The sequence below is a fragment of the Geotrypetes seraphini genome, chromosome 2 (genome assembly GCF_902459505.1).
Source record: "Geotrypetes seraphini chromosome 2, aGeoSer1.1, whole genome shotgun sequence".
Classification (NCBI taxonomy): domain Eukaryota; kingdom Metazoa; phylum Chordata; class Amphibia; order Gymnophiona; family Dermophiidae; genus Geotrypetes; species Geotrypetes seraphini.
Genome location: NC_047085.1, coordinates 430,860,461 through 430,875,517, shown reverse-complemented (window position 1 = coordinate 430,875,517; position 15,057 = coordinate 430,860,461). Strand labels below are relative to the sequence as shown.

General features: G+C 46.0%; 1 protein-coding gene across 2 annotated transcripts in view; it reads left to right on the top strand.

The window, feature by feature from the left end:
• Nucleotides 1-15,057, top strand: part of CUBN (cubilin) — a 494,825-nt gene that overhangs the window by 417,717 nt on the left and 62,051 nt on the right. For both annotated transcript variants that reach the window (XM_033931276.1, XM_033931275.1), the window contains exons 56-57: nt 767-916; nt 13,023-13,211. In XM_033931276.1, the coding sequence (XP_033787167.1) occupies nt 767-916; nt 13,023-13,211 (339 nt within the window). The remainder of the gene's footprint in view (nt 1-766; nt 917-13,022; nt 13,212-15,057) is intronic.

The following is a 15,057-nucleotide window of genomic DNA, read 5'->3' as shown; positions in this document are numbered from 1 at the left end:
AAATTACACCAGGTGTACACCTGACTGGGCCTCCGCGTGTGCGGATCACTGGACTCGATGGACCGTAGGTCTGATCCGGAGATGGCAGTTCTTATGTTCTTATGACCCTGTGTAAATCACTTAACCCTGGGGTTACCATATTTTTCTCCAGGAAACCTTGGACACATGACCTTGTCCCGTTCCAGCCCCACCCCAAACTCTGCCCTGTTCTGCCCCAAGCCCCGCTCCCACAAAGCCTCCTTCCAGACGAGCTCCTACCGCGTCTGGAGGGCCTGGAGCATGTGCGGATATGTGTGACATCACCCTTGCATGTTCAGAGGCCCTCTAGATGCGGCCGGAGCTCACCGGGTTTTAGAAAGTCCTCTGGGAGCCTGGACAATCCTCTAAAAAAGAGGGTATGTCTGGGTTTCCCCAGACGTCTGCTGCCCTACTTAACCCACCATTGCCCCAGGTACAAAATAAGTACCTGTATATGATATGTAAACTGCTTTGATTGTAGCCACAAAAAGGCAGTATATCAAGTCCCTTTCACTTCTATTGCTAGCTGCTGGGATAGATTCTTGGCAATATTGAGCTGTGCAGACTAGATGGCCCAATTGGTCTTTACTGTCATTTACTATGTAGCTTTATTTTTAGTCAGATCCACCCCCCCCCCCCCCCCTACACACACCTCCCATGTGTCTCCTGAATGTCTGTCAGTGTATTATTTTCTGTTCTGAAAGATAACACATTGTTATTGCTTATTAACATGTATATTCTCATTTAGAATGTGGGAAAAATATTACTGCCTCGTTTGGCCGCATTATTTCACCTAATTATCCAGATCAATACAACAACAACTTGAATTGCAGTTATATCATTGATGCTGGAAGTGAAGCATTTGTAATCCTGCAGTTTCAGTCCTTTGATTTGGAATGTAAGTTCCTTATTTCTTCTTCTTTGAGCTATCAGAAAAAATTTGATTTATGGGTTTTAACTCCACACATAGTAAATGCTGAGTTATCATACATCAGAAAAAGCATGTAATATGCTCATATCACCTATATGAAAACTTGACAGACACCCAAACAGTGTGTTTTGGAGCCAAAATGCTGGTCTACAGTAAACATGATATTCTACACCAACCCTGCTATGAAGTATCTGACATTTTTCTTATAGCTTACAATTTTGAGGGAAAACAAAGATAAAAAATGTTTTTTTTTTGGTTAGAGCAACCTGATATACAGTACAGTGAAATAATAATTTTCTCTCAAAGAATACATGTAAACTAGATTCTTCTTGAATTCTGTCAACTCATAGATGGAAGTTGACAGATATGTATGAGTGATCAGATTAACAAAGTTAAAAAAACAAACAAACTTAGAACTGTTCAGAAATGTTTTGAGTTATTGGTCTTTAGACTCATTGCTCAGACTCCCTGTTACTAAAGCTTAGCATGCGCTAACTGCTAAAAACCTAGGTCAGCCCTGCACAACATATGGCATGCGGCCCAAAATGGCTCTCACTGCGGCCCGGCTCTCACTCCGCTCTCCTGCTCTTCCATCCTAGTCTCACCTTTAAAACTACCGCCACTTTCAAGACCAACAAGCTAATTACGGCAGCCTGCAAAGTGAACCTAGCAGGCTGCCGTCAGTCTCCACACACGTTCTCTCTGCCACGGTCCCACCTCTGATGTCAGAGGGGGGTGGGACTGCAGCAGAAGGAACGTGCTTCGGAGGCCAACTGCAGCCTGCTAGGTTCGCTCTACAGGCTGCTGTAATTAGCTTAGTGGCGGAAGACGATCTCTCTCGCTGGGTGCAGGAAGCAGCAGAGGTCACGAGGGCCCTGGTGGGGCGCTGGATTTGAACACTAGGGGGGGAGAGAGAGAGACAGAAAAGGACCTTGAGGAGGGGTGGGAAAATAGACTTGAAGACAGGGAAAGACAGGGCAGATGCTGGACTAGAGGAGGTAGAGAGAGGAAACACCCTGAACTAAGGAGAGAGAGATACCAGGCCCTCGGGAGGGGGAAGACAAAGAGAGTGAGAGAGACAGAAAGACCTAGATCAAAGGTGGGAGGACTCAAAATGTTATCAGAAGGAAGATAGAGAAAGGGAGAAACAAAGGGAAGGCAGAAGAGAGGAGGGCAGATGTTGGACTTGGGGATTTATAGAGGGAAGAGAGAGAGACTGCAGAGAGGTGGAAAGATTCTGGACCAGAGAGGGAGGAAGGAAGAAAGGAGAAAGAGAGAAGCAGAGAAAGACATGGAAAAAAGGAGAACAAATGCTGGGGGGGGTGAGGAGGGGGGGTTGTAAGCAGAAGAAAGACAGGACCAAAGGGGAAAGACAGGAGGCAGATGCTGGACTATGGGAGGTGCAGACAGAGTGGGAGAGACCCTGAGGAAGAACAGAGATATGGAAGATCATAACAGAGGAGGGAGAGAGAGGGAGACCTGGAACAAAGGTGGTGGTAGGTACAAAGGAGAACTGACACTGGATCTGGGGAGGGTAAGCAGAGGGAAAAGAGATAGAGACCTGGACCCAAAGGGGATGGGGCTGGATTTTGAAAGAAATGTTTCATGCAGTCAGAAGGAAGTCCAACCAGAAACTAATTAAATCACCAGACAAAGGCAGGAAAAATGATTTTATTTTCAATTTAATGATCGAAATGTGTCAGTTTTGAGAATTTATATCTGCTGTGTGTATTGTGTGTATATGAAAAATGAAAGGGAAAAATTGTATTACAGTTAGTAAAGGGGGCAGGATCTGGGGCACAGCTTGGGTGGGTTTAGGGCGGAGCTTGGGAGGTCTGTGATTGGGGGTACTTAGCTTGAAGTAGTTGAGAAACACTGCTGTAGGCAATCAGCTGCCGCCAGTGCCTCTCCTCTCCTGCCCTCTTCCCTGTTGTCACCCCCTATTGCCATCTCAGGGCCTTTCTGGAAGGCTTCTGTGCATGCAAGGATATCAATGTGATGATGTCACGCATGCGTGTGATGTCATCATGGCACCGTCCTCACACTTCCAGGTGCATTGAGCCGTGGCCACTACATGGGGCACTCGCTACTTTTTCTGACTTCGTTTTGGCCCCGGATCATTTTTGAGTTGTGCAGGCCTGACCTAGGTGTTTCTTAGCATTTAATGCATGCAAAGCTTTAGTGTGCAACTGTGGTTAACCCAGCTCAAAAAAAGATGTTGTGGAACTGGAAAAGGGCAACTATAATGATTAAGGGGCTAGAATGTCTTTCATATGAGGAAAAACTTAAGAGGTTAGAATTCTTCGGCCTGGAAAGGAGACAGCTGAGGGGAAATATGATAGTGGCATGGGGAAATGTGAATTGATTGTTTATTCTTTGAAAAAGTACAAAGACTAGAGGATACTCCATGAAGTTACATAGCAGCACATTTAAAACAAATAGGAGAAAATATTTTTTCACTCGGTGCTCTGGAACTCATTGCTGGAGCAAATAGTAAGAGCAGTTAATGTAGCTGGGTTTTAAAATGTTTGAACATCCTTTTGTAATGATTAAATGCCATTTTTCTATTGAAATATACACCAGTTTTTGTAGAGGGGGGGATATTATATTTTATTGTTCATTTTAGAAAATAGTGGGATTGGTGGGAAGGGAGAGGGATAAATATATGAATTACACGATATAATGGTAAGAATATCAAGTGATGTTTTCCATGTTGCTGTTTCGACATTTGTACACTTGATGACAGATTGAAAATGAATAAAGATTTTAAAATGTTTCAATAAATTCCAAAACTATTGTTAAGATGGACCTGATGAAAGACATTACTTATCCCTGGGGTTAAGTACATGGAATCTTGCTACTGTTTGGGATCCTGCCAAGTTCTTGTAACTTGGGCTGGCCACTACTAGAAAAAGGATACTGGGATTGATTGATGGGCCTGTGGTCTAACCCAGTAGAGAAACCCTATATGCTCCAACAAATATCTAAAAAGAAAACAGGAACAGTGTTTTGAGCTCTGACTATTTGCAGTCCAACTTGTATACAAAAGATAAACAAAACACATGGAAACTGTGTATTTTAAATAGGGCTTCTGATTTTAGGTTCTAATCTATAAACACCATAAAATGTCTCTTCCCCTAACAGTGTCTTACCTTTCCCTTGTCACCATTGGATTCTCTACCTGTTTGTTTTTGCTATTTCTGTGCTTATGAATATACCAAAAAAGGTACCCAGTAATTATACATGCACGGCAAAAACATCCATAAGCTTTGAAATCTGAGGATCCCTTTAAATCACTGTTCAGGTTGGTTCAAATCTGGGAAACGTTTTTCTAAAATAGTCACAAAATATGCACCTAAGCATCCTCCCTGCCTGGGATACCATTTTCAAAGTGTACTCTACTATGGGGGCAGGTTTGTCTGTACCAGCACATTGCATCTGGTCGCTTCAAATCTATAAAGAATTCGAGGGTTAAAAGTAGAAATGCAGCACTATGGATGGTTCAAAAACATTTTTAGTCAAATCAAAGAATTCAGCACTAAAGGGCATTCAAGCCTTTTGGAATACAAAAAGATATTCTAAAGAACTCCAGTGATTCATCAGGAATGCCCAATCTGTTCAAACATCAACACAAAGAGACATTGTTTTCTTGTAAATAAGTCTATTTAGCACATTCAGTCATGGCTGTCTGGCTCTTCTATAAAATCCAAGAATTTGTATAATCAATGTGTTTAAATCTTTATTGATTTTCAAACTTTGATAGCACAATAGAATTGATAAATCATAAAATACTGCCTAGAACGCATTAATAACTATACAATTATTACATTAAACAGTCATTTACTCCCATCCTCATCTTAATTATTAATATAATAAAACATATGATGCAATTTCAATATTATAATTAAAAAATTTAACTCCTCAAAGTACATTTCCCTCCTTCCATCCACCCACCCCACCTGGATGTGTAAAGAAATCTAATGAAAAGGGAAGAAATGTGACCCTTACTGTAATGCAACAAAAGTAGTCAATGGACTCCATACATCATTAAAGAACTTACTAGTCCCCAAACATTCTGCCATCATTCTTTCATACTTATATGTGGTACACACATTTACCCACCAAAAAGTGTAATTAATCCTGTCGTGGTTCTTCCAATTATGTGTATAATTTGTATAATCAAAATCATAGAACATATTGATATGCCTTTGAATTAGTTGAAAGCAATAAATATGCATTTTGAATATTCTCATTCTTAATTGAAATATAACAAAAAGAAGAAATAAGATGATAGATTTTCATTGACTCAATATGTTATTAACTAGTGTTCAAAGGCCAGAACATTCTTCTGTGGATCAGGAAAAAGGTTTTAGCCTATGAAATCTAATCTAAAAATGCATGAATTTAGACCAATAAAAAGATATCATGAGTCAGTGCTGGGACCGCTGCTGTTCAATATATTCATTAATGACCTGGAAATGGGGACGAAGTGCGAAGTTATCAAATTCGCGGATGACACAAAACTCTCCAGCAGGGTCAGAACTGTTGAGGAATGCAAAGAACTGCAGAGAGACCTGAACAAATTGAGTGAGTGGGCAAATAGATGGCAGATGAGCTTCAATGTAGAGAAATGTAAGGTCTTGCACATAGGGAAAGGGAACCCCCATGTACAGCTATACGATGGGAGGGAGGGTACTGGGGGAAGGCAACCTAGAAAAAGACCTGGGGGTATTGGTGGATAAAACAATGAAGCCGACGGCACAATGTGTAGCGGCCTCAAAGAAAGCGAACAGAATGTTGGGCATTATCAAAAAAGATATCACTACCAGAACGAAGGAAGTTATCCTGCCGCTGTATCGAGCGATGGTGCGATGGAGTACTGCGTCCAGTACTGGTCACCGTACCTTAAGAAGGATATGGCAATACTCGAGAGGGTCCAGAGGAGAGCAACAAGAATGATAAAGGGCATGGAGAACCTTTCATATGCCGAAAGGTTGGACAAGTTGGGGCTCTTTACCCTGGAAAAGCGGAGACTTAGAGGGGACATGATAGAGACTTATAAAATCATGAAAGGCATAGAGAAGGTGGAGAGGGACAGATTCTTCAGACTAGCAGGGACAACAAAAACAAGAGGTCATCCAGAAAAATTGAGAGGAGACAGATTCCAAACAAATGCTAGGAAGTTCTTCTTCACTCAGAGGGTGGTGGGCACCTGGAATGCACTTCCAGGAGAGGTGATAGGACAGAGTACAATATTGTGGTTCAAAAAGGGACTGGATGACTTCCTGAAAGAGAAGGGGATTGCAGGGTACAGATAAAGGGTTACCGTATTTTCACGTAGATAACGCGCACCCGTGTAAAACGTGCACACGGGTATAGCGCGCGAAAAACACACATTTATGTACAGAAATTTTTATATACCGCGCACACACGTATACCGCGCATGCTGCCCGACTCTCCTTTCGCCCGCCCCGACTCTACTCTGGCCGCCCCGACTCTCCTTTCGCCCGCCCCGACTCTCCTCTCCCCCTTGAAGTCCTGTCCCCACCCTGAAAGCCTGATGCCCCCCCGACGTCCGATTCACCCCCCGCAGAACCGCTCGCACCCCCACCCCGAAGGACCGCTCGCACGCACCCGCACCCCCACCCCGAAGGACCGCTCGCACGCACTCCCACCCGCACCCGCACCCCCCCCTGAAGGACCGCTCGCACCCCCACAGCCTCCAGACCCCCCCATCATGTAGAAGCTCCTACCGGTGTCCTGCTGCTTCCTCTTGGCGGTCCCGACTCCCCGACACGATCGGGACAAGAGGGAGCTCAAGCCCTCTTGCCCCCCCGACTCCCTGACACGATCGGGGCAAAAGGGAGCCCAAGCCCTCTTGCCCCGCCGACTCCCCAACTCCCCGACAATATCGGGCCAGGGGGGAGCCCAAGTCCTCCTGGCCCTGGTGACCCCCCCCCGCTAGTTGTTCGGGCCAGGAGGGAGCCCAAACCCTCCTGGCCACGGCGACCCCCTACCCCCACCCCGCACTACATTAAGGGCAGGAGGGATCCCAGGCCCTCCTGCCCTCGACGCAAACCCCCCTCCCCCCAACGACCGCCCCCCAGAACCTCCGACCGCCCCCCCAGCCGACCCGCGACACCCCCTGGCCGACCCCCCCACCCCCCTTCCCCGTACCTTTGTGTAGTTGGCCGGACAGACGGGAGCCAAACCCGCCTGTCCGGCAGGCAGCCAACGACGGAATGAGGCCGGATTGGCCCATCCGTCCAAAACCTCCACCTACTGGTGGGGCCTAAGGCGCCTGGGCCAATCAGAATAGGCCCGGGAGCCTTAGGTCCTTCCTGGGGGCGGGGCCTTGGGCACATGGTCGGGATGGGCCCATGTGCCTCAGGCCCCGCCCCCAGGTGGGACCTAAGGCTCCCGGGCCTATTCTGATTGGCCCAGGCGTCTTAGTCCCCACCAGTAGGCAGAGCTTTAGGACGGATGGGCCAATCTGGCCTCATTCCGTCGTTGGCTGCCTGCCGGACAGGCGAGTTTGACTCCCATCTGTCCGGCCAACTACACAAAGGTACGGGGAAGGGGGGTGGGGGTGTCGTGGGGGTCGGCCAGGGGGGGTCACGGGTCGGCTGGGGGGGCGGTCGGAGGTTCTTGGGGGGGGGCGGTCGTTGGGGGGAGGGGGGTTTGCGTCGAGGGCAGGAGGTCCTGAGATCCCTCCTGCCCGTAATGTAGTGCGGGGTGGGGGTAGGGGGTCGCCGTGGCCAGGATGGTTTGGGCTCCCTCCTGGCCCCGAACAACTAGCGGGGGGGTGCCCCAGGGCCAGGAGGACTTGGGCTCCCTCCTGGCCTGATATTGTCGGGGAGTTGGGGAGTCGGCGGGGCAAGAGGGCTTGGGCTCCCTCTTGCCCCTATCGTGTCGGGGGTGCCGCGGTTGGCTGGGGCAAGAGGGCTTGAGCTCCCTCTTGCCCCTACGTGTCGTTTGTCGGGACCGCCAAGAGGAAGCAGCAGGACACCAGTAGGAGCTACATGATGGGGGGGGGGGGTCGGGAGGCTGTGGGGGTGCGAGCGGTCCTTCAGGGTGGGGGTGCGGGTGCGGGTGGGAGTGCGTGCGAGCGGTCCTTCGGGGTGGGGGTGCGGGTGCGTGCGAGCGGTCCTTCGGGGTGGGGTGCGAGCGGTCCTGCGGGGGGGGTGAATCAGACATCGGGGGGGGGGAACTATGTAAAAAAAATTTTGTACAACGCGCTCACGCGTATAACGCGCAAGGGTATGCGCAGTACGTAAAAACCACGTATAACGCGCGCGTTATATGCGAGAAAATACGGTACTTACAGGATATTAAATAAATAGGGTATAAACGTTTTAGGTAAGGAGCACTTACAGGTAATGTACCTATGGGGCCACCGCGGGAGCGGACTGCTGGGCGCGATGGACCCCTGGTCTGACCCGGCAGGGGCAATGCTTATGTTCTTATGACTCTACCCCCGTTGAAAAGCGTCTTTTGCACAGCTAAGTACTTTTAGTACATATTTATTCAAGATAAACATTAAAGTTTAAATTATAACCATTGAAAGTATTTAAAGTATTTATAAAAGCTGGATCCGATGAAGAGTGGGAGCGTAATGCCCAGCACTATGAAATAAGTTTGAGTGTTTGGTGGCCCGCTGAGGACCAGTAAGACAAGTTGAAATTCTGGATGGCTATTAAACTCGTTGAAGGGAGCACGTCTCAGGCAATTGGTGTTGGACCCAACAAGGGATCAGGCAATACTGGACCTGTTGCTTACCAATGGTGAAAGTGTCACAGAGGTCTCGGTGGGAGACACATTGGCCTCCAGCGACCATAACATGATATGGTTCAATCTTGGGAAAGGCTTCACTAAACCTGCCACATTGACCAAAGTCCTCAAATTCAAGGACACAAACTTCCAAGAGATGGGTGACTTTGTTCACCAGATACTATAAAGCCAAGCAGAAACTGATAGTGTGGAAGAAATGTGGTCGACTTTGAAAGCCACCATACAGGAAGCGACAAACCATTATGTTAAGCTAGTAAGTAAACGCCGTAGAAACAATAAAGCACAGTGGTTCACTGCGGAGATCTCAGACCTCATCAAAGAAAAGAAAAAACATTCATCTCTTACAAACAATCAAGGGAACAGGACTCCAGAGCAGAATACCTGACCAAGTCAAAAGCCGTCAAAACAGCAGTCAGGGAGGCTAAATTCAACATGGAGGAATCTCTAGCAAAGAACATCCAGAAGGGAGATAAATCATTCTTCAGGTATATCAGTGACAGAAGTAAAAACTCAGGGGGAATAGTACGTCTTAGGAAACCAGATGGAGACTATGTGGAAAAGGACTCAGAAAAAGCCCAACTGTTAAATGAATACTTCTGCTCTGTCTTCACCCGAGAAGCACCGGGGCATGGCCCTCAGATACAGACAAGGGCTGACTCAGTTGACCCATTTAGCGATTTCAAATTTACGCCCAACAGTGTCTACGTTGAGCTGTCAAAGGTCAAGGTTTACAAGGCAATGGGACCGGACAACCTGCACCCCAGGGTGCTCAGGGAGTTGAGTGATGTCTTGGCGGAGCCGCTGTCAGCGCTCTTCAACCTCTCCCCGTCAACATGGATTTACTAAGGGGAGATCCTGCCAATCCAACCTGATCAGCTTCTTTGACTGGGTGACGGGGAAGCTAGATGTTGGAGAGTCCCTGGACATTGTATACCTGGACTTTAGCAAAGCATTCGATAGCGTGCCTCATCGCAGGTTGCTAAACAAGATGAGTTCCATAGAATTGGGCGACACATTGATGAAGTGGGTTGGGAACTGGCTTGGAGGTTGGGTTCAAAGGGTAATGGTGAACGGCACCCCCTCTGAAATGACGGAGGTGATCAGCGGAGTGCCCCAGGGCTCTGTCTTGGGCCCGATACTGTTCAATATCTTTATAAGGGACTTGGCAGAAGGGCTCCGAGGTAAGATAACATTATTTGCCGATGACGCCAAACTAAGCAATGTAGTGGGCAAAAGCACAATAGATAAAAATTCAATGCCCGACAATATGATGCACGATCTACTCTTACTAGAGAACTGGTCTAAGACATGGCAGCTCAGCTTCAATGCCAAAAAATGCAAAGTTATGCACCTGGGTACCCAAAATCCATGCAGGACTTATACCCTTAATGGCGAGATCCTAACAAGAACGGTAGCAGAACGGGACTTAGGGGTGATCGTCAGTGAGGACATGAAGGCTGCCAATCAAGTGGAGCAAGCTTCTTCCAAGGCAAGACAAATTATAGGTTGCATACGCAGGGGTTTCGTCAGCAGTAAGCCTGAAGTCATTATGCCTTTGTATAGATCCATGGTGAGACCGCACCTGGAATACTGTGTGCAATTCTGGAGGCCGCATTACCGTAAGGATGTGCTGAGGCTGGAATCGGTCCAGAGAATGGCCACCCGGATGGTCTTGGGACTGAAGGATCTCCCGTACGAAGAACGGTTAGATAAATTACAGCTATACTCGCTCGAGGAGCGCAGAGAGAGGGGAGACATGATCGAGACGTTCAAGTATTTCACGGGCCGAATCGATGCAGAGGAGGATATCTTCTTTTTCAATGGTTCCACGGCAACAAGAAGACATCCGTGGAAAATCAGAGGCTGGAAACTGCGCGGTGACATCAGGAAATTCTTTTTCACCGAAAGGGTGGTTGATCGCTAGAATGGTCTTCCACTTCAGGTGATTGAGGCCAGCAGCGTGCCTGATTTTAAGGCCAAATGGGATCGACACATGGGATCTATTTGCAAAGTAAAGGCAGGGGAGGGTCATTAGGGTGGGCAGACTGGATGGGCCGTGGCCCTTATCTGCCGTCAATTTCTATGTTTCTATGTTAATGAAGTACGGCATGAATGTGAGATAAATTCTTACATTTGCTTATATTGGACTTAACATAAGTATAGCCATACTGGAGCAGACTGATGGTCCATCTAGTGCAGTATCCTGCTTCCAGCAGTAGCCAATCTAATCTAGAAGAATCCCAAATAATAGCAAAATTCCATGCTGCCAATCCCAGGGCAAGCGGTGGCTTCCCTCATGTCTCTCTCTCTCAGTAGCAGCCTATGGACTTTTCCTGCAGGAACATATTCAAACCTTTCTTTAAACCTACATCCTCCTGCAATGATTTCCCTACCTAAACTATTTGTTGAGTGAAAAAAGATTTCCTCCTATTCGTTTTAAAAGTATTACCATGTGACTTCATTAGGTGTCTCCTAGTTTTTGTACATTTTGAAACAGTAAAAAATTGATTACTTTTCCCTGTTCTAACCTACTTAGGATTTTGTAGACCTCTATTATATCCCTCCTCAGCCTTCTCTTTCCTAGCTGAAGAGCCCTAACCTCTTTATTTGGATTTGGGTGTGATTTTTTGTGATAATCTTAAGGTGGTCAAACAGGTTGAAAAGGTGACGGTGAAAGCTAGAAGGATGCTAGGGTGCATAGGAAGAGCTATGGTCAGTAAGAAAAAGGAGGTATTGATGCCCTTGTATAAGACTCTAGTGAGAACTCATTTAGAATATTGTGTACAATTCTGGAAACTTCACCTTCAAAAAGATATAAAAAGGATGGAGTCGGTCCAGAGGAAGGTTGCTAAAATGGTGCGTGGTCTTCGTCATAAGACGAATGGGGACAGACTTAAAGATCTCAATATCTATACTTTAGAGAAAAGGCGGAAGAAGGGAGTTATGATAGAGACGTTTAAATACCTACGTGGCGTAAATATGCATGAGTCGATTCTCTTTCATTTGAAAGGAAGCTCTGGAATGAGAGGGCATAGGATGAAGTTAAGGAGGTGATAGGCTCAGGAGTAATCTAAGGAAATATTTTTTTTTACAGAAAGGGTGGTAGAGGTGGTGGAGAGGTGTGTCTGAATTCAAGAAAGCATAGAATAGACATGTAGGATCTCTTAGAGAGAGGAAGAGATAATGGTTACTGTGGCTGGGCCATTTGGCCTTTATCTGTCATCATGTTTCTATCTCTGTGTTTCCTCATATGAGAGAGGTTTTATCCCCTCCCCTTAAACCCCACCTCTACTCTTCCTTCTCCTTTCTAATCTTCCCCCTAATTCCTCTATAGTCCTCTCTCAGCCTGTACTCAAATAACTAATTTGCTGTATAGTCCCTGTATTTAAACTGCTGCACAGTCATGTATGTCCAAACATTTAAATCTACTGTATAATCTTGTATGTCCAATTACACTCCATTGTGAATGTTTACTTGTAGACCCTTCTGAGCTACTGGGAGGATAGGATAAAAATCTAAATAAATAAAATAAATTATTTTGGTCACTCTTCTTTGAACCTTTTCTATCTCCACTATGTCTTTTTTGAGATACGGTGACCAGAATTGCATGCCTGAGGTCACACCATGGAGCAATACAGAGGCATTATAATATTCATCTTAATTTCCAGCCCTTTCCTAATAATTCCTAGAATCTTGTTTTCAGTTTTGGCTGCCACCGTACACTGGACATAAAGACTTCAGTGTATGATCTACAATGACAACTAGATCTTTTTCTTGGATGCTAATTCCTAAAGTGGACCCTAGCATCAGTTAAACTATGATTTGGATTTCACCATTCTGTACCCAAAGAAAATTTCCCCTGATTCGGATGTCCTATGGTTCCTCTGTCTGTTCCTCCCATATCTCTAGTGCTTCTACAGTAGGATAAAGAGGCTGCATGCGCTCCTTGGAGCTCCGTAATATCTAAGACCATGGGAGATGCTGACTTTTCATTCTTTGGCATAACTCCTAGCAGCCGCTTAATTAGACCTGAGCCAAGTCCAGTCTCACCACAGGAGCTGAAGGGGTAACACTTTTCCTTCCTTGGGGAAATCCTTTCTTCCAAAGGAGGCAAATGTAAGGGAAGGCAAAAATGCAGAGTTCAATAGATCGGTACCACTGCCCGTAAGATAATTTTAAATGCACTAACTGAAGAACTAAATAACTAGAGAGTGAGTAGCAGAAAACATTGGAAACAGATGAGTGCATGGTTTTGAACTTTGCAAATGTCCTTTTCTTGTAGCTAGTACGGACTGTTTTAATGATGGCGTTAAAATCTTCTCTGGGTCAAGTGCTATAGGATCCCTTATCAGCAAAAGGTGTGGCACTACCATCCCTGGACCAGTCAGCACAAGGGGGCCAATGCTGCTCTACTTCTACAGTGATTCTGCGACTGTAGGGTATGGATTCGAGGCAAAATACAACGTCCTTCGTGAGTACCCATACTAATGGAAATCAATAGCAAGTAATATAGAATTTTAAGATGTTTGTTTAAACTGGAAGCAAAAGGATGTTCTTTAAGCGCAGTCTCCCTCATTCTATAATTTTAGCACTTAAATGTAAGCAGGGTTGATATTGGTGCTCAGTGTTTTGCTCACCAGCACCAGCTTTACTCATGCATATTCAATGCCGGGCCCTGACACTGAATATCCAGAATTGCAGAGCTGGCTAACACAGAGCTATAGGTTACCACATAAAGATCGGAGTGACTTTTATGCAGTAAACCTGGCCAGTTAAATGCTGAATATCGACACTTATCCGGCCAAGTGCTGCCTCCACCTCCGGAAGGCCCCTAAAATAGAGTTACCAGATGTCTGGATTTCCCCAGACAGCTTTTCAAAACCCGGCACTTTGTCCGAGTTTTAAAAAGCTTCCAGCTAGGAGCGACATCGGGATGGCATCTGTGCCTGCGTGGATGCAACACGGCGATGTTACGTGCATGCGTGTGACGTCGCGTCACGCCAGCATAAGCGGCGATGCCCTCCCGACAAATGAACAGGTTGAGGTTGCGGGGCTGGGGGGTAGAACAGGGCGTGAATTGGGTGGAACTGGGCGGGGGGCGGATGGGCCTGTGGACAGGGCCATGGGTCCGGATTTTAGTTCTGGAAAATCTGGTAATCCTACCTAAAATAGTCAGATTGCAGTTCGGCGCTAATCAGTTATTTTCAGTGGCACTAACCAGTTAACTGCCACTTAAAATTAACAGTTAGTCCCAAATAGGTGATTTTAACCAGCCAGGGGCCATTTCTGGCTGGTTAAATCACTTTTAATATTAACCCGTAGGATTTAGGATTCTAGCAGTTATGCCAGTTACATAAGGGCTCCTATGTATATTCAGCAGTATTCTAGAATATGAGTGTGCAGGACACCTATGGCTAGATCCTATAAACAGTGCCTAAATCAGCAGCCGCCTACAAAAATGGCTGTCAATCATGCTTAAGCGCCATTGAAAAAATTACAGTTAACAGTGCCTACCAGAACACTTAGGCATCTGCAATGTAGGCCATGGTTTTACTGGTCTACACTGCAGACGCCTAAGTTCTTTAATGAATCGTGCCTAATGGTGCTCAAGTCATGCTCTGCCCCCCCTAACCACACCCACTTAGACATAAGATGCCATTAGGCATCTTGCTGAATATGCCTCCCAGCGCCTACTTTTATTTTAAAGAGTTTTTAATTGGTTTAAATAACCCAGTCAATTACCACCTCGATTAAAGTCAAGTAAAACAATTAGGATAGGCAGTGCTAGGGTGCCTACTGCTGTCTAACTTATGGTGCCGTATATATAATATGGCCCATGGTGTGTGACTGCAAGAAGGCATTCATAGGGGGAGGGTCATGGATGACGCACCAGCAGGTCACACACTTACCACATAATTTACCCCCCTAAAATGCAACATTTATATGGTCACATGTTGCTTGCTACTCTCAGTCCAACGTGGCCTACATTTCGCAGGATCAAATTACATCCCCGCTGCTTCAGGGAAGAGTCTGTTTAGCAATGCTTATCTGGGCTACAAACAAACTCCTGCCGCTCTGAACCATCTATGTAAATGATATCTAAATGAATATGTAAAAAGGAATAGAAGGGAGGAACCGTTAAACAATAGAATTCAGGGAAATTCAATTAATAAAATAAAAACAATAGTGGTAAAAACAATGGGAAAAAAAAATCAAATAAGTCTGACAGAAGTCCAGTTTCCTGAAGCAGCTTTGTTGCCTCGGCATATTTTAAATAATCCCAACGGCAAAAGTCCAGACGGGACAGATATCAGCTC